Source organism: Emys orbicularis, chromosome 1 (assembly GCF_028017835.1).
Source record: "Emys orbicularis isolate rEmyOrb1 chromosome 1, rEmyOrb1.hap1, whole genome shotgun sequence".
Taxonomy (NCBI): Eukaryota; Metazoa; Chordata; order Testudines; family Emydidae; genus Emys; species Emys orbicularis.
The window spans coordinates 250,931,056-250,951,014 of record NC_088683.1 but is presented as its reverse complement, the minus strand read 5'-3'; the positions used below and the strand labels follow the sequence as shown (position 1 = coordinate 250,951,014).

The 19,959-nt window shown below is 40.6% G+C and overlaps 1 protein-coding gene across 1 annotated transcript in view; it reads right to left on the bottom strand.

The window, feature by feature from the left end:
• Positions 1 to 15,000, bottom strand: part of IL18R1 (interleukin 18 receptor 1) — a 28,695-nt gene extending 13,695 nt beyond the window's left edge. Inside the window, exons 1-6 of the mRNA XM_065423670.1 lie at positions 14,943 to 15,000; positions 13,100 to 13,340; positions 9,033 to 9,210; positions 6,902 to 7,055; positions 5,904 to 5,969; positions 2,162 to 2,312 (exon numbers count right to left, since the gene is read on the bottom strand). Coding sequence (XP_065279742.1) covers positions 2,162 to 2,312; positions 5,904 to 5,969; positions 6,902 to 7,055; positions 9,033 to 9,210; positions 13,100 to 13,340; positions 14,943 to 15,000 — 848 coding nt within the window. The remainder of the gene's footprint in view (positions 1 to 2,161; positions 2,313 to 5,903; positions 5,970 to 6,901; positions 7,056 to 9,032; positions 9,211 to 13,099; positions 13,341 to 14,942) is intronic.
• Between the last annotated feature and the right edge of the window lie 4,959 nt (positions 15,001 to 19,959).

Below are 19,959 nucleotides of genomic sequence, written 5' to 3'. Positions count from 1 at the left end.
AGACTTGGTGGTGTAACTCACATGACTGGAGCACTGTCATGGATGGGTAATAACTGTTCAGGAAGGACAGGCGGGGGAGAAAAGGTGGAGGAGTTGCACTGTATGTAAGAGAGTAGTATGATTGCGCAGAACTCCAGTATGAAACAGAAGAAAAGCCTGTTGAGAGTCTTTGAGTTAAGTTTAGAGGTGAGAGCAACAAGAATGATGTCGTGGTGAGCATGTGCTATAGACCACCAGACCAGGAGGATGAGGCTTTCTTCGGACAACCAGATCAAAGGCCCTGGTTCTCATGGGGGACTTCAATCACCCTGACATCTGCTGAGAGAGCAATACAGCAGTGCACAGACAATCCAGAAAGTTTTTGGAGGGTGTTGGGGACAACTTCCTGGTGCAAGTGCTGGAGGAACCGACTAGGGGTCGTGCTCCTCTTGACCTGCTGCTCACAAACAGGGAAGAATTGGTACGGGAAGTAGAAGTGGGTGGCAACCTGGACAGCAGTGACCATGAGGTTGAGTTCAACCCCATGGTTGAGTTCAGGATCCTGACAAAAGGATGAAAGGAGAGCAGCAGAATACAGACCCCGGGCTTCAGAAAAAGCAGACTTTGACTCCCTCAGGGAACTGATGGGCGGAATCCCCTGGGAGGCTAATATGAGGAGGAAAGTTGTCCAGGAGAGCAGGCTGTATTTTAAAGAAGCCTTATTGAGGGCACAGGAACAAACCATCCCAGTGTGCAGAAAGAATAGCAAATATGGCAGGAGACCAGCTTGGCTTAACAGAAAAATCTTCGGTGAGGTTAAACACAAAAAGGAAGCTTACAAGAAGTGGAAACTTGGACAGATGACTAGAGAGGAGTATAAAAATATTGTTCGAGTGTGCAGGGGTGTAATCAGGAAGGCCAAAGCACAATTGGAGTTGCAGCTAGCAAGGGATGTGGAGGGTAATAAGAAGGATTTCTACAGGTATGTTAGCAACAAGAAGGTGGTCAGGGAAAGTGTGGGACCCTTACTGAATGGGGGAAGCAACCTAGTGACAGATGATGTGGAAAAAGTACTCAATGCTTTTTTTGCCTTGGTCTTCACAGATAAGGCCAGCTCCCAGACTGATGCACTGGGCAGCACAATATGGGGAGGAGGTGAGCAGCCCTCAAGGGTGAAAGAACAGGTTAAGGACTATTTAGAAAAACTGTGCACAAGATGTGCACAAGTCCATGGGGCCGGATGCAGTGCATCCGAGGGTGTTGTGGGAATTGGCTGATGTGATAGCAGAGCCATTGGCCATTATCTTTGAAAACTCGTGGCGAGCGGGGGAGGTCCCGGACAATTGGAAAAAGGCAAATATAGTGCCCATCTTTTAAAAAGGGAAGAAGGAGAATCCGGGGAACTACAGCCTCAACTCAGTTCCCGGAAAAATCATGGAGTAAGTCCTCAAGGAATCCATTTTGAAGCACTTGGAGGAGAGGAAGGTGATCAGGAACATTCAATATGGATTCACCAAGGGCAAGTCATGCCTGACCAATCTGACTGCCTTCTCTGGTAAGATAACTGGCTCTGTGGATATGGGGAAAGCCGTGGACGTGATATATCTTGACTTTAGCAAAGGTTTTGATACAGTCCCCACAGTATTCTTGCCAGCAAGTTAAAAAAGTATGGATTGGATGAATGGACTATAAGGTGGAAAGCTGGCTAGATTGTTGGGCTCAGCGGGTAGTGATCAACGGCTCGATGTCTAATTGGCAGCTGGTATCAAGTGCAGTGCCCCAGGGGTCAGTCCTGGGGCCCGTTTTGTTCAACATCTTCATCGATTGCACCCTCAGCAAGTTCATGGAGGACACTAAGCTGGGGGGGAGAGGTAGATACGCTGGAGGGTAGGGACAGAATCCAGAGTGACCTAGACAAAGTGGAGGATTGGGCTATGCCTAGGGCATTGCACATGTAATTACAGTGAAAACATGGTAGACATTCTTTAAAAAAATGTTAAGCTACATTAAAAGTCATGATCACAGACATCCTTCATGGAAACCTATGGCCAGCTGATAGGTAGATTGTAAGAGACAGGACTGAAGGAAACTCAGATGTTATACTTAACTAGCAGTCCACAAAATGCAGTATGTTATATTGCACAAACACTGAAGAAAAATATTTTGCAGTAAACATACTTACAAATTATATTCCTTTTCACATATTGATTGTTCCTTCTTAGTGTTCTCTGAACATGAATTTAAACTATTGTCTATCCAGCGCAGGAGGTATATTGGCGTGGCAGCATTTGAGTAACCCAAGAAAACTGTGCAGTTGAGTATCACCTCTTTACCTAGGCAAAACAATATAAAAATTAACATCCACTCATATGAATAGTGTATGCTTTCACAATGCAATGGGGAGTCTGATTGCCAGAGATGCAATCTAGATGTCATAGGACAACCTTCAGTGTGGCTCCCAGCATATCGAAAAATAGAGCCAACCTTTCTGTGTGTTACGGTATCCACACAAGTGCACTGAAAATTGACTGAACTGTCCTCTTTAAAACATTTTGAGCCCTTTAACAGTTGGGATACTAGCAATGAATTTGGATGGCTTCAGTTGATGCTAATTTTCAACTGATAGACATTCAGATGTCCTATAGTTGAGGGGTGATAAGCCATTTCCTTCTGAACACCTTATATGCCCCTGTTCTGTAACTAACAATATATATTCAAGCCAGGTGTGTGATGGGTAGGTGGCCCACCAGATTATAAAAGCCTTCTCTCACATCGCCACACAATTATTCCATACTAGAAGAAATATTCCCCCATTTTTATATCTCTACATCACAAGTTATTTTCTGTGCAATGATGAAGCGTTGTAGCTGTGTCAGCTCCAGGTGCTGACATTTTGCAACTACGTTTGCCCATGTGTTGTGAAAGTAATCAGCTTAGAGACTCTCAAATACTGTGAGGTTAATTTAATAGCACAGGCATTTCATTTTCAGAGAAACATTCTTGGTTTTATTATTGCTATGCACTGTATGCAGGGCCGGCTCCAGGCACCAGCTTACCAAGCAGGTGCTTGGGGCGGCCACTTCGGAGAGGGGCGGCAAGTCCAGCTGTTCGGCGGCAATTCAGCGGACGGTCCCTCACTCCTGCTCGGAGCGAAGGACCTCCCGCTGAATTGCCGCCGCAGATCGTGATCGCGGCTTTTTTTTTTTTTTGGACTGTATGCAACGTAAACCTAGAGGTCAAATAGCTGCCTGATTTTAGAACTCCGAGGGCATTGTTTGGTGGCTCTGGCCCAGATCCACAGAGGCTTGAGGTTTAGGTGCCTACGTTCTAGTTTTGGCAACACTGTGATCCTCAAAACTCCTGCCGAACCTTGTAGGTGCCTAAACTCACTTGGCGCCTATGTCAGGGTAAAAGTTCCCATGATGCCTAATTTCTGCCTTTGAGCATACTGCATCTCTCTAGGCATCCGGACACCTATCTCCCACCTAAGCCCCAGAGCGATTCACAAACTTGAGAAAGACAGACATCCATCCACCCAAGTCGTGTGTGGGGCCGGACCCAGTAGGCTTGCTCAGTGGCCACCTACAAAACTGGGCCCCATTCAAAATCTGGACGGAGGAGGCTGTGGTTCTTGTAACTTTTAGCCCAGTGATTAGCGCACTCACCTAGGACATGGGAGACCAGAATTCAATTCCCCCTTCTGCCAGAAGGGGAGAATGGATTTGAAAACGGGTCTCCCATCACATAGAAGTGTGCTCTAACCACCACGCTGTGAGACAGGCTGATATGGGGCTCTCTCAGTCTCTCCTGTTGCACTATGGATAAATAATGAAGGAACAACCGGAGCAGGGGGACTGGAACCTGGGTCTCCCACACGGGTGCCTTAACCACCAGGTTACAGAGTTCTGCTCACTTTCTCGCTCGCTCTCACCCAGTGGCAGTTCCATTGTGGGTAAATACTTAAACAGACAATGGGCCAGAGAGAGAAAGAGATCATCATTTAAACACAGTTGAAGACCTTCAATAGGAGAGACAGAGAACCCAGACAAGAATATCCCAATGATTAGAGCACTTGCCTGAGAGGTGGGAGACCCCCTGTTCAAATCTTTTCTTCCCCTCTGGCAGAGATGGGGGGATTTGAACCTGGGGCTCACACATCCCAGGCAAGTGCTCTAACCACTGGGCTAAAAGGTATAAGGTGGGCACCACCACTCCTTCAGCCATCTGGTATGAAGGCAGGTACCTACTTCAGTAAATGCCTTAGGTACCTAAGCTGTCTAACTCCAGGTGGTGAGTTCCCATTCATGGATCATTAAGCAGAGACAGGTGCCTCCCTGCCCTAGAACACACCCTCTCATCAGCATCTCCTATTGGATAGTTTAGGTGGGTACCCACCTAGTGTGCTGGCTTTTGTGGATCACATTGTAAGCTGCCTATATCTCCCCATTCATTGCATAGGGAGCCTAGGAACCTAACTCAGGCTTTGTGGATTGCAGTGGTGTTCCTGTAATTTTCTAGGCACTTAAAAGTTAGGCATTGTGATGCTCAGCATTGCACACTTAAGTCCTTTTCTGCATCCAGGCCTCAGATTCCAGGAGCAGGAAGTATGTGTTGCTGACCTCCTCCAAGCTTCGCAGCCAATAAGAATGAACCAAGTTCTGCATCAATGTACATGAGGCTAAACTGAGTCCGGACTAAACTGCAATCAAAGGACCAGTTGTGCTAAAAGTTAATTGTGTCCCTGAGCCAGTTCTTATACCAAGACAACTCAGAGTATTTCCCCCCCCCCCATCTGTAGATGATCAAGGACACCATATAGAACAGGACAGCGTATGCTGTTCTCAAAGAATTCAGTGAGATCATTTTCTAACCCACTGCGATTCAGGTATTACTAGAAATCCAATTTTCTAAGGAATTTGTCACATGAAGCCTGATCTGCAGCTATTTTTTAATTTAAAACATCATTCCAAGAATGCAATTGTGTCAATACTCATCCACACTTCCAAGGTACTGTGTCCTCATAAGCCACAAAGTAGCTTCATTTAAAATCTTTCTGAACGTTTTATAAGGTCGCTGTCAGTCTGTAAGGTTTGTGCAGCACATTTTAAATAAATGGCTATAGGAAGTTGACCTAGATTGAGCACCATTGTCACAGCACACGGTTCAAATGGAATTGTTCTTAGAATCCTCATTATAGGATCCATATTAAAATCTGTCTAACTCAGCTACACACATTAAATACTGAATCACAGTTTGCAGGGACTGAAAAGTATATCCACTGCTCACCTACAGTGTAGCTCTAACATGTTTTTAAATAAACTAACCTGGTTTAAGCCACACAAAGTATGTGTCCACACACAAGTTAGTTAATGCACAGCTCCTACCCACTGGGGCATACAAGATTTTGGCTTTACTAGTGCTCTTGGCACAAATGTGTACTACAGTAGTTCTTTTGCAGTTCAGACAGATCTGCCTGTCTGTGTTGACAGGTTTGCCAACCTTCCTACTTCCCATGTCTCTGTACAGAAAGACACCCTAAAACACACTGAACCACATGTTAAAGGGATTGCTCTGTCTTACTATCCACTTGACAACCTATCCCTCTTGTGTCAGCCATCCCATGGGGCTTTGAGATCTACAGAACCAGGAAACACAACTAGAACTTCCTTTTGCTGGCCATAGTGAGCATCTCTTGAACAAGGTAGCTGAACTCAGTGAATGTTTATGCCCGTTACTACCAATGATGGCTCATCTGAAATAGGGGAGCCACATATCAACACTTGGCCCAATAGGGAGCTATGGATCTGAGCAAAGAAAACTTGCAGACAGTTCTGAGTTTCACTAAACTCAACCAGAACATACACCATATAGAGATCAGAACAAAACAATATACATTCACAAAGATTACACATATAATTAGATACCTATTTGTGTTTCAACATAAATTTCTCCAGGTTCAATTATCTCCAATTTAACAACTTCAGCTGCATCTAAGGGGGGAAAATGCAATATTTTAAAATGCTATTTTTCTAACATCCCACCTCTGTAAAATGATACCTTGGCTTTATTTCAAAAACCCTTGCTTAAGCATATCATATAGATTTCAGCCTATTACTAATATATTTATGAACACTGATGAATCAGCAGTATAATTTCATCTGAGTAACAACAGCATGACAATAACAGTAGGCTGATGCTCTGGCATTACCAAGTAGTTTAAAACAGCAAAATGGTATGTCCTGTTGAATTTTTTTCATGAACTCAAAGTGTTCAGTTTATGAGGTTCTCAAAGATTCATCTCCAAGACCGCTTCTGAAATAGTTGCATTAATTACTGTGGCTAAATTTAATAGAACTGAAGAGGTGGAAGTGGGGGAAGAAATCAGAACATTCACATAAGACTAAATAAAACCAGTAGATTTTTTTTTGCTTGTCTCTTTTTGCTTTTTAAATTAAGAAGCTTACTTATAAAATAAGTCAAAGTGCAAAGTCGAAGAGTTTTGCTTTCCCTGGGGGAAGAGAGGTATAGTGCTATGTACAGTACAAGAACTACAATAGATTGGAACATTTTTCAAGTTCACTCTTTTCTGAGATGATGCATATTTCAGAGGATTTTACTTCATTTCAAAGAGCTTCTCTCTATTCCATAGCCCATCTTCATTTTTTTTTCTGTTGAATTCTAAAATATTCAGCATGCTTATACTGGTAAATGGTGCCTGTTCAACAATTAGACTGAACAACATTGTCCGATTTTAACTGATCACAATATGCAATTAACTACATGACCTAATGATATCTACAGTTAGAGATAATGACCTACATCCTTTCCTCTTCACAAAGCCTGAGAAAATGGACTTTGCATAGGAAGCCTCCATTAAACATGTAATTATATGGTCTTCAGACTCCTAAGAAAACAATCTTACCATCTTTCACCATCAGCTCTATTGTACTTGTGGCGTTGAATGCCTTTCCAGCATGACTAATTGAAACATCACATGTGTAATTCCCAGAGTCTTCAATTGTTAAACTAGGAAAATGCAGTTCCTCCTCCTTTGTAGAGTTATAGATGTTACAGTTCTGTTTCAATAAAGAAAATTTAAATAATTTTCATGCTATGGATACATTCTGAAGCTTCAAATGAGAAATTAAATATTTTAAAATGAAACCTTTTGGGGGAAAATGCTGAGAGAGGCTAAGGTCCAATTTTCAAACATGGGCACCCAAATACAGCATTGGGACATCCAAATGACAATATAGCACACAAAATAAGAAATCAGAGTAATCTAAGATAATCATGTAGATTAAGTACCCAACTGAGTACTCGATCACATGATTTGGGCACCAGACAGAGTCCCATGTTGAAAACTGGGGCCAAGATTTTAAAAAATTATTATGTCATTTTCAAATCCCCCTTCTCTCCTTCCCCCCATGGTTGCTCAATACTTCTGAAAATCAGGCCATTTACTTAAGGTGTCTAAAAATATGAGTTAGGAATGGAATTTTAAGTATCCATTTTTCAAAAATTTGGCTAGGCTCTGCAAGCTTAGCCAATCCATTACTCAAAGAAGTTGTTCTCTAGTGTGCCATATGTGTATCTCAGCCTTGCCTCAGTTGGAATTTGTTCAAAGATTAATGATTTACGTACACATGGAAATAGAACTCGTCAAAAAATGGGGGGGGGGGGAGGTGAGGGGAATTAACACTTCAAAATTGTTTCTAGGGTTCAAAACAATCCCTTTGTTATTTTTTTCAAAAATTTTAACCATTTCAATAATGATTTTGATTAAAAAAAAAAAAGATTTAAATTGTGGTGAAGAATTTCACAAAAAATTCTGTTTGGTAGAACACTATTCCCAAATTAGACCAGTGCTTTACAAATGAATGGTATAAAGCAGGTAGATAAGGCACTGCTATTCACCCTTTCTCATTATACAAGAAGAAAGGGACATTCAATGAATGCTGAAGGCCGCACATAAAACAGATAAAAGAAAATACTTTTTCACACAATGTACACTTAGCCCTTTGCACTCATTGTCACAAGTTACCACTGAGGCCAAGAGCTTAGCTGGGTTCAAAGGAGGATGGGACTTTTATATGGGTAATAAATATTTCCAGAGTTATAAAGTAAAAATTAAAAAGCAAATAAGAGTTTGGAAAGAGATATAAACCCTCATGCTTCAGGGCACACACCAACCTCTAACCATTGCTGGTCAGGAGGAAACTTTCCCTGGAGCAGATTTATTAATAACTGACTACTCCAGGATTTCTTGCACTTTCCTTTGAAACAAATGATATTGACCACTGGCAAGAGACAGGACAGACCGACCACTGATCTGATCTAATATGGCAGCTCCTATGTTCCAAAATGAGAATGAGACATCTCTAATCCCAACAGTTGGGAGCGGACAAACAGCATCCATATAAATCCATGGAGGAATGGAGAGGGCTACCCAACATGGTGAAGAGATAGGAAAACTAAAGGAATGTGTCCAAGGCTTTAGCCCAGTTATGGAACACAGTTCACTACAACTGCAACTGTGTTGTAACCAGGTCCCCTGATATGGTGTATTTGTAGTACAAAAGAGGTTCACTTTAAACAATGGAATTTATTTTACATCTCTTAATGCTATAAATGATCTGAAACACCAAAACTTCCAAGCTGCCAACTACTGTATAAGCAAATCCCAATACTCAGTAAGTCCCTTTGCACTCCTTTTAGTGTCAGGATCCCATATGCACTAAAGAGAGTTGAGGCTGGGTAATTTATCAGGTACGTTCAAGCATCAAATCTTTTACCATTCCCAAGCCCTGAGATCACAAGCAATTCCTGATTGCTAGTATACTTTATCTTGCAAATCTGTGCAAGTAGACAAATGGGTTTTCTTTGTGTGTCTGTATTAAGAACTGTGTCACTTACCAGAATTACTAAAGATTTTTACATGACTGTAGAGATATTTTTAGATGTCTGTAAGTTTGTAATCTACCTTTCCTAAGGTCTAACATTTCTTTTTTTTTTACACTACTAAGTTGGGTGGTGATGTTTTTGGTACTTACCTTGTACCACGTTATGGTGACATTTTTATTGTGGGGCACAGGATTGCATTTCAATGTATAACTTCTTCCAGCAGCTTTAACTTGCCTGGATAAATGATTTGTGTTAAAACAACTGTCTTTACTTCTTTTGAGTACATTCAGGGACCACTTTTGTGATGTGACATTGTACGTTCCATTGCTATGGAATAAAATAAACAGTTTTGGGTGTTCTTTAAAGTCATGTAGGTAGGGTAATTATACAACAAAATAAAAAATATATACCTAAAATATAATCATTAGAAAAAAAGCATACCTATATTGTCCCATTTTCTTTTACTTCCTTTTCTTTACTTCCCCACATAAACTAGGTGTTATATTTAGTAAAGATATGCTTAAGTAACAGACAAGCATATCAAAACAGAATCATGAAACCATTCAGTTTCATAATTATTTATAATAATATAACAATATATGGTGGCAAGTATACATACAAATTAGCATAATGATGCTCAAGTAGTTTAAAATGACCAGTTAGTGGGTTTAGAGACTTATTCATCTAATTCACTAAGGTTTGATGTAGAGATAATTTAAAAAGTGATTTGTGAATATTTATGAACAAATAAACTTGGCAAGCTCACTGTGTTGTTGTTCATGTGGTCACATTATTCATTGTTTGTTGCCATACAGACAACCGCCAAAGTATTTGTGAAAATGTTCACAAATCCTGAGGGTTTCAGGGAGAAGCACAAATTACTACTGAGCAAAGGCACTTTGTTTCATAGTTACATATTACCCAAAAGGCAGAGTTAATTACTTTGATACGATATGTAAATACTTTCATTGTTGAATATTCCCATGTACATAAGTGTGGGCCAAAGGGAACTGGAGGAGTCTTGGGGGAATTAAAGTATTGGAGAAAGATGAATGTTACTGAAAGCCAATAATCAACATTTCAAAAAAAGTACAGCTCTCAATTACACATTAAGGCATCTAAACAAGTAGCTTGATTTGCAAGAGTACTCACAGACTTTTGTTTTATGTTAACATACTTGCTAACAAAAAAAAAATCACAATAAAAATATTTGCAATAAAGAGAGTCATGAAAACCATCAAAGCAAATTCAGTTTTTACTCAATTAAATGTTCCCAAATACTTTAACGTTTTCCCAATTCTAGTGTACCAAATAGGTTTTGTAGTTTTATCAGCCTTCTATATGACCCTCAACAACTCTGTTAATGTTAAACATCCTTTATTTTATATATAATTTCTCTGTTGAATCCTAAAATAAATAATAAGCTACTTTTGTTTTATCTAGTCTGGACTGAGTTGGAGATAGTTCTGTTAGAGGAAATACCCACTGGTACTGTTTTCAAATATATGATATATATAACAGTCATTTCAGAAGAGGGTAATGGATTAAACATTGACCTCATGTTCTGATTAATAAATGTATGTGGGGTCAGAGTAAACCAATCCAAAAAAACTGGCTTGGCACAGTCTAAAAATTAGTAGTGTATCACAAGAGGGAAAACTAAGAAAGCAGGAACAGTTAACCTATATATTTATATGCTCAACATGACCTTTGTCTGAGCACCACCTGAGAATTAATAATAGATGTATCCTTACAACACCCCTGTGAGGTAGGCAAGTATTATCATCTAGAATTTGCAGATGGGGAATAGAGATGGACAAACTAACTGACTTGCCCAAAATCACATGGGAAGCCTGTGGTAGAATGAGGAACTGAACCCACATTTCTTTTAATCCTAGTTAGTTGTAGAACACACTGAAGATGTTGGGCCAAATTCAGACCTGGTGTAAACAGGTGTAACTCTACAGAAGATGAGCCTTACACTAGGTATGAATTTGGCTTGGAGCATCTCCAATCCAGTCTGCCACATAAGATTTTAGTCAACATGCATTAAGAGACATCCTTATCTCTTACACTCTATGAGGTTTTATCTTTCTGTCTTGGCTTTCACTTTAGTTCTTTGGTTGTACTTTGTGGGGAATATGGTATTACAAAAAATCACTATTTGGCTAAAACTCAAAACATGTAGCCTGGCTCAGCAAAGCACATTGGAGAGTGAAAATTCATAAAGTAGCAATTAAGATTTTACAAAAAAAAAAAATACTGAATACATATTAGATTACAAATCACCCCTCGGCCATTTCACTATCAAGGTCAGATTTTGATGTAGTATTACCACTTTACAGTTGAGTGCTGAGTGTTCTGTTCCCAAAGCATGTAAGCATGTGTTCAGCTTCAAGCATGGGTATAGTCCCATTGAATTCAACAGGGCCATACACGCATAAAGCTAAATACATGCACAAGTCTTTGCAGGATCAGAGCCTTAAAGTGTGTCATTTGCTTGTCACTGACTTCCACCTCTAATTTTTTTTTCAGTTACTTACAATTTACCTAGTTACAAGGTTACGACTATGGAAGAGCTTATTTGACCTGATTTCCAGTAACCACAGGAATTTAAGATATGTGCTGTACAAAACCATACAAACAACACAGATGTGTGGCAAAGATTGTCAGTCAACTCCACGTGTCAAATGTAGCAGGAATCTTCATGACAAGAAATGGGGCTAACTGTGGTCAACTCTGTGCTAAACTGTTAAATCGACTCAAAAAACAAATCTGCACTCATTTCATTTATTTGGGGGGGAGGGGCTTGGTTTGTTTGATTTTGTTTTTATTGTTTGTTTGGTTTTCCCATCAGAACACTGTGATTTGTTGTGAAAATGTTTCACTGGTGCATTGCTGCTTTACCTAAGGAACCTCTATTTTTCTTCCGAGTCAAAAGAGCTGAGTAAAGAATATAACATGAACAAATAATTCAATCAATTTCACCTATTTCTTTTAGTACATTGTCCAATAGAGCCAGTTGCAAATTTTCAACCAAAAATGACTTTTTTCTATAATGAACTTTCAATACTTTTAATCAACATTTTAACTGATAACCATTTTGATATCAAAAATTCTGAAAATCATTACTATAATTTTTAAGTTAATATTTAAATAAATTTAATTTAAAAATCAAATAAAATCATATTCTAAACTAATTACAATTTTTGGACATTTCAAAAAATAATGGAGGCTGTTGATATATTAAGTCTAATATAAAGTTGTAGTCCATGAAATTCTAGCCCTTTTTATTACTGGAGAACTGAGTTTTGTATTTTTCAGCGCTATATAACTGCAGTCACACCTACCCTGTATTTTATAAACAGGAAAGGACCTTTAAAATTTTCCGGTAATAAAAGCACAAACCGTTGCTTACATAATACACTATGAGAAAGGAATTATTCTTTTAGCCTTTGTCTTGAAACGTACTGCAGTTTCAGTATAAGTCAGTTATAATAGAAACATCTTCACCTTTTCAAAACTTGATTTAACCATTGTTAAACCACACTTTCTTCCTGCCCTCCTGAACAATATCACAACTCGAGTGCACTAGTCTTACAACTCCGTTTGAGTCACTGCTTTGTAAAAGCTATTCTGAGGTGAAAGAGCATGCTCAGCTAGAAATCAAATATAACCATTCCATTTGTGCTTTTAATACTTCCAATGATGTGAAGTTCTGTATAAAAGCCAGAGCCTAATTATGCCATTCTTACTCATCTTGTGTATTACTTTAACATACAATTAGTCCCATTGATTTCAACGGGAACACTCACACACAGTCAGTTACTTACTCAACGCAAGTAAACCTCTCCATATGATTTGAAAGAAGTATGTTATTAATCAGTTTCTAAGCATAGATAATATGTCATGTCTAGGAGGAACAAAAAAACCACCAGTCTTCTTTAACAAAAGGTTTGCTTAAATGTTTAGAGATTCTGTCTACCTGCAATTAATTGTAAACTTTATGAGCTCAATTCTCCACTGCCTTGCACTCTGTGTAGTTATTTAGAGTTGTGCACATGAATGTAACATGATACTACTTGGGTAAATGTAGCTTTCTGTACCTCTTTGCATAAGTCCTAATAACCACACAAGGTTCTGGTAGTAGAGGATCAGGTCCTATTTTTATACAGTTGCAAAGACTCTACATAATCCACTGGGCATGTGTACCCACCTGAGTATGTATGTGTAATTCCCCAGGTCACTGAGTTCAGCTGGCCAAAACTCCAGAAATCTCCCATTTAAAACAAGTCTGTGTGTTTCTTGGATCAAATTAATCTTTCCTTCATTTTCTTTGAACCAGGTCACTGTGTATGTTTTACTGCGAAGATTATCTCGTATTGATCCAGGGAAGCAAAGGAAAAAATATTCCCCTTCAAGTACATCAATGGAGCAACGCAAGGGGCACAGCTCTTCTTCGCAGAAAAAAGAATGGTTAGGAAGCAAAACACTGTTTTCAGATAATGAGACTGGACTGATTCTAATGGCACTTGCTGTCGATCCGGTTTCTTTCTAAACAGATTTTCTTTCAGCAGACCTAATAGCTGCTGAAGAGCGTGGCCATATCAGGGAATCAATATTTATCCCAACCTGAGGACCCAGTTTTCAAGTCTTTATTCTGCCCTTACTCAGGCAAAACTTCTCATGCCTAGAGGAAAGTGGCAGTTTTTCCCATGGACTTCAGGAAACATCTGTAAGGGCCTCCGTGATAGAGCATGGTCCTGCTCCTGTCTTCTACTCTTTCTCCACAGGTCATTCAGAGACTTTCTATTGTTAACCACCACCCTATAATTTTTTACATTGCTCTCCCCCCTTTACTGACTACATCATTCACAGCATCAATTTCTCCTCTGCCAAGTAGAGAGAAGAAATCTCTCCATCCATAGACCCTTTTTGGTTCTGGTCCCACTAACTTGCCCCTCCACAGCATTTTCCTTCTTCTACCCTCTGTGTTAATGGGTTAATTACCTTTTTAGTCCTCCTCAGCCCATTCTAATCCACTAAGTAGGCACAGTCAGGTCCAGCCTGGGGGTGATGGATTTAATTGGTGTTCAAGTGATCAGAGTGCTGGCTCAGCTGTTGGTTCCCAGTTCTCTGTCACAGCCCAATTCTGCAATCCTTATTCAGGTGGGATAGTACCTTACTTACTTGATTTCAGTGGGGCTAATTACAGAGCAAGGCCATGATCCAAAGCCCATTTAGTCAATTGGAATTGTTCTGCTGACTGTAACTACTTTGGATCAGGACGTAAGGTACTTCTTTTAGTGAGGAAGGGTGGCAGAATCTTTTTTCCTCTCCTTTCACAATTTTTCTATTTAAAGATGGGTCTATCTAAACTGCAAAGCCTGGAACTGGATCTGAACTTTATCAGACGTTGGAAGTGTTTGATCTAGGGTTTGGTTCAGACCCATTACTAACTTAATTAGAATAACTATCCATTGTTCTACTTAATTCCTGGTATGTACTGTAGATTCCAGTACTGCAACAGAGAGAAAGAGCAGAATGTCACTGCATTATGCATTACTCACTAGAACTGAGCAAATAACCGATTTTTTCAGTTCAGTGGCCAAACCAATCAACCCAAAATGAAAATTCTTCAGTTTTTCTTGCTGAAATGAAAATCCAACAAAACTTCACTTTGGGTTGAACAAAATGTTTTCTTTGACTGAAACAAACACCTTTTTTTTTTCATTTCATTTTGTTTTCAAGTATTTGTTACCCTTTGTTTCTTTAACTAAATTTCTAAATGAAATGTCTTTTCAAAACAAAAAGTTGCAATGTTTCATTTTGACATTTTTGAAATGAAACATTTTGACATTTTCAATTAAAAAAAAAAATTGTGTTGCCCCAAACTATCTGCCAACTTTGACCCAAAGTCACAAATAGTGTCAGTCAACCCAAAACTGCATTTTTCAGCAAATAAACTATTCATTAAAAAAAAAAATTCACCCAGCTAGAGTATACCAAATATTCACCAAATTATGCCATGTCTTACTGTCAAACTGATTTATGCTTACCAGTTGTAGCTTTGCTGAGGAACATTAAAAATGGAATAATCAGACTTTCAAAAGCCATTTTCTTGACTTACTTGTAGCTTCTTCTCTGGAAAAAAGGGAAGTGTTCTTCGTTTAACTGACAGAGTTTTGGAAGAAAAACAAATATACATAATCCATCACATATATAACAAATTTGTCTAAAACTAAGTTCATGAGTAATATAACAAATGTGTAGTGAAAGATGGGATTTCCACCAGAAATTTTTTTATCATCAAAGCGTATTTACATGTAGAAGGTCATAATCCAGGAGTTTTACTGGCAAGGTTCATATCAGTTGGAGAGAATGGTTGTTTTTCCTTCCACTATTTATATTTCATGTTAGATGTTCTATATCATTTCTTTTTGACTCATATCTGATTAAGTACTGTACATTATAAAATGCTGCTAATTCTAGCTATAGATGCATCCAAACTAAAGACCTGATCTTGCAAACCTTAATTATTGGGCGCTAGGGCTTTCCATCATGACTACGGTGTTTGCAGGATTGGACCATTAAAGTCAATAGAAATTTTGCGAATGACTTCAATTAACATAAGATCAAGCCCATAGTCTGCACGCATCTGTAGTTATAGCTAAAAATACAAAAATCTGTTGGCAAACCAGGAAGCATGCCAGTTGTCTTCAATTTTCTTCATATTAGATTTTATTTTAACATGCCACTTAGATAGAAGTATACATTATTTTAACTGCCTTATGCACTACTTGAGGGCAGAGGAGGCATGAGTTCACTGCTTTTCATCATGTATTGACATTTACACCAGTAAAAGCAAGCATAAAACATTAGTAAATAAGACTGGAGTGGAGACTCTTCAGTGGGACAACACAGGGTAGTCAGCACAGCACCTAATAATAGGATCGGTTCTAATATTGTACTGTTGAGCTTTACTAATGTAAACATTATGTGTACTCAGAATAATAAACTAAGACCAACTAATACATACCTCTACAGCCAGGTGAGGCAACTTTACCCAGTCCCTCTCCCTAAGCCACATGTACACATATGCCTGAATTTGTGACATATGTGCCACATGTCCAATGAATATGGTATAATTTAGGACTCTGTGGACAGCTCTGAGAGAAGCAGATTTCTGATTTCAGGTTTGTTTGGGGGTATTTTAACTAAACCTTTTGCAATTTTAGCATAAGCTTGTTGTAAAACTTGCCATTGAGATTTACAACTATACACAATTTTGAATTAAAACTGCAAGCTCTTGCATCATTAAAATAGCACTTTTTAAAAATAAAATAATAATACAAATAGATGTAATTGTTCTCCCCCTCTTTCACTTGCTCTCTCTGATCCATTGAAGATTCACTGTCTCCTCCATGTCCCTTCCCTTCCCTCCCCCTGCCTCAGACACATACCTACAAAGAAGAAATAAGTTAATTTTCCAACCTTTGAGAGCCAGTATTACCTACTGCCTAGACTGGATTCTTCTTCAGGAGGACAGCATGAGCTTATTTTCTTTTAAAATATTCCAGTTACTAATGGTAAGAAGGCAAAACCTATTTCCATAGGACAATACCTAGCCCAAATTCATCTCCACAGCAGCTGGGCTACTGTGACTTCTTCAGCTCCTGAGCTACTAGTCATAGGATCACAGAATATCACGGTTGGAAGGGACCTCAGGAGGTCATCTAGTCCAACCCCCTGCTCAAAGCAGGACCAATCCCCAGACAGATTTTTGCCCCAGATCCCTAAATGGCCCCCTCAAGGATTGAACTCATAACCCTGGGTTTAGCAGGCCAAACCATTGAGCTATCCCTCCCCCAAAAAAATGGAGATATACCTATCTCATAGAACTGGAAGGGACCCTGAAAGGTCATTGAGTCCAGCCCCCTGCCTTCACTAGCAGGACCATGTACTGAGCTAAAAAACAAAAGTCACATGAATAATAAGGTTCCATACTCTATCCTGAATAGAATATAAAGACTCAGGGATTATGCATAAAAACTAATGCAAGGTTTGTTTTTTGTTTAATTCTTTGAGTTTATATCGGGTTGCATATCTTCTAGCCGAACTTTTTTTTTTAGAGGCAGGCATCCTAACCAGGTGAGATACAAAAATCATAGACCGCCTTTGAAAAAGGTAGTGAAAATGTGGACAGCTACCTAAGGTTTGAAATTGAAATCTGATAATTTATGGTTCTTAAATACTATTCTTTTTTGGCAGATCACACCAGCATGATGAGTGGAACTTCTGATATAGACTCAGGAGCACCATTTAATATCTACTCTATTTAAACCTCACTTTCTCATCCATTCCTTTAGTAGCACAGTTTTGTTGATGCTGTTGTTGTTTTTTCCTTCTTAGCAGCATATTTTAAGAGTTTCCACTCTTGATTCAAACTATTCTTTGAAACAGGCAGAAGAGTGTTCAGGGAGGTTAAGGTACAGAGTGGTATGCAAAATACTTCATAATATCTGGACTTGTGACTAATAGTTGCTACTCATAGGCAAGACACACTCTCTTAATCTCAGCTTGCTAGATCTCATTTTTTCTCTTGAGTTTCTCCCACTCATGCTAGCAAATTGTAGCACCTGAGCCACATTATCTGCAACCATCTTCGTGTCACGATCAGGAAAAATGTGGGAGGGAATTGTTTCCGCTGAAATTTGTCTTATAAAAAGAGATTCTTTCAAAAAAGAGGAAGAAGTTGTGATGTTCAGAAAGGAATGAAAAACTATTTTTAAAAATGGTACTAGAACAAGCCAAGGGAATGTTTCCTGTCAATAAAACATAAGGTCCGATACACCTCTACCCTGATATAACATTTTCGCATACAAAGTGGTAAAGCTCTGACACACTGCTCTGAGCAGCATGTTAAGGGTGCCGGGGCCGAGGGGTTGGATAAGGGGCAGAGGGTCTCGGGGGTGGTCAGGGGCTCCCCCCCTCAGGGCCTGGGAGGCAGGAGCTGTGGGGGGGCACTTTTGGGGGCCCCGCAGTCCCAGAGTGGCCCTGGGGATTAGCGGGGGGCCGGGAGCAGCCCGCTCCGCTTCCCTCGCCTGGCCCCAGCCGTGTTGCTCGGGGGAGGGGGCTTGGGGGAAGGGATCCCCCCCGCACTCACCGGCAGCAGCGGAAGCGGAGCAACCCATCCCCAGCAAGTTTGATATAACGCGGTCTCACCTATAACACGGTGAGATTTTTTGTCTCCCGAGGACCGCGTTATATCGGGGAAGAGGTGTATCTGAAGAATACAGGAAAACTCACCAGGCTAAGTGACATGTTAATAACAGGGAATGACAGGTTTCCAGATGAAACTAGGAAAAAACAATTCTCATTACTTTATATTAGGCCTCAATCCAGCAAAGCATTTAAAAATATGCTTAAAATTATGCATACTCGTGAGCATTTTGCTGAAATGAGACTTTAAAGACTGAAGAGGGAAGAATGCTCAGTGGTTCTATGTGAACTGCTGACTTGCAGGGAACACTAGAAAAGGCAAGGGAGTTTAAATCTCTTTATCAACACCGATTCACTGCCCATGATAATATGCAGTCAAGAATGTTAGCATTTCTGAATTGGTGAATAAGGGACCTGCAATCCAAATTTCTTAGTAAGCAATCATTCCTGCTGCCGTTACAATGGTTTTAAGGAGAATATAACATACCGGAGTCCTGGGGTATGTTATATTCCTTGTCGCATGGCATTAGCTGGCCTGATTAAACTAGCCCAGGGGTGGGCAAACTACGGCCCCAGGGTCGCATCCGGCCCTCCAGATGTTTTAATTCGGCCCTCAAGCTCCTGCTGGGGAGTGGAGTCCAGGACTTGCCCCACTCCACGTGGCTCCCAGAAGCCACAGCATGTTGTCGTCCCCCTCCGGCTTCTACATGTAGGGGCAGCCAGGGAGCTTCACACGCTGCCCCCGCCCCAAGCTCCTGTGGATGGGGCAGCGCACAGAGCCGCCTGGCTGTGCTTCCGTTGAAGCCAGAGGGGGGACATACTGCTGCTTCTGGGAGCTGCTTGAGGTAAGCGCTGCCAAGAGCCTGCACTCCCACCCTCTAAACCCCTCGGTCCCAGCCCGGAGCACTCTCCTGCACCTCCAACCCCTCATTCCCAGCCCCACCTCAGAGCCCGCACCCCCAGCCACAGCCCACACCACAACCCCCAATTTTGTGAGTATTCATGGTCCGCCATACGATTTCCATACCCAGATGTGGCCCTCGGGCCAAAAAGTTTGCCCACCCCTGAACTAGCCCTTCTGTAAGCCAGTTTGATTCGGTGACATTTCTTTGGTGCCAAGGATCAGCAAAGACAGTCACATGTCACTTAAACAAAGACTGTGAATGGCTATCCAACTACAGAAGCAGTTTCTCCTCCCTTGGTGTTCACACCTCAACTGCTAGCAGAGCACCTCACCCTCCCTGATTGAACTAACCTCGTTATCTCCATACTGATTTATACCTGCCTCTGGAGATTTCCATTACTTGCATCTGAAGAAGTGAGGTTCTTATCCACGAAAGCTTATGCTCCCAATACTTCTGTTAGTCTTAAAGGTGCCACAGGACCCTCTGTTGCTTTTTACAGATTCAGACTAACAGGGCTACCCCTCTGATACAGTCACAATGAGGTCTCAGAGCTATCAGCTGTTCAATAGTGTATCATAGTATATATGTAGGTAAACGATCATGTAAGTGGCAGACAAACATTTAAAAGGAGAAAAAATGAATAATCTGTGCCTGCGAAATTACTGAATGAGCAGTTAGGAAACTGACAGTGAGATGGGGGCGGGGGGGATTCCCCTGGCTCACATACAGTGAAAACCTTGCTTACTGTAAGTAACATATTGTCTCAATTGGAGGCTAGCACCTCGCTGATTCTACAAGCGAATACATCTCCGCGTGTCTGAGCTCGCACAGGGGACCTCGGCACAGGGACTCTCTGCTCCGCAGCGAGCGACCCTCCTTCTGCGCATCCTTCGCTTGGCGGGGACAGGAGAGTTCCGCCTTCCCGGCGAGGGCGGGGGGGCTGAAGGAC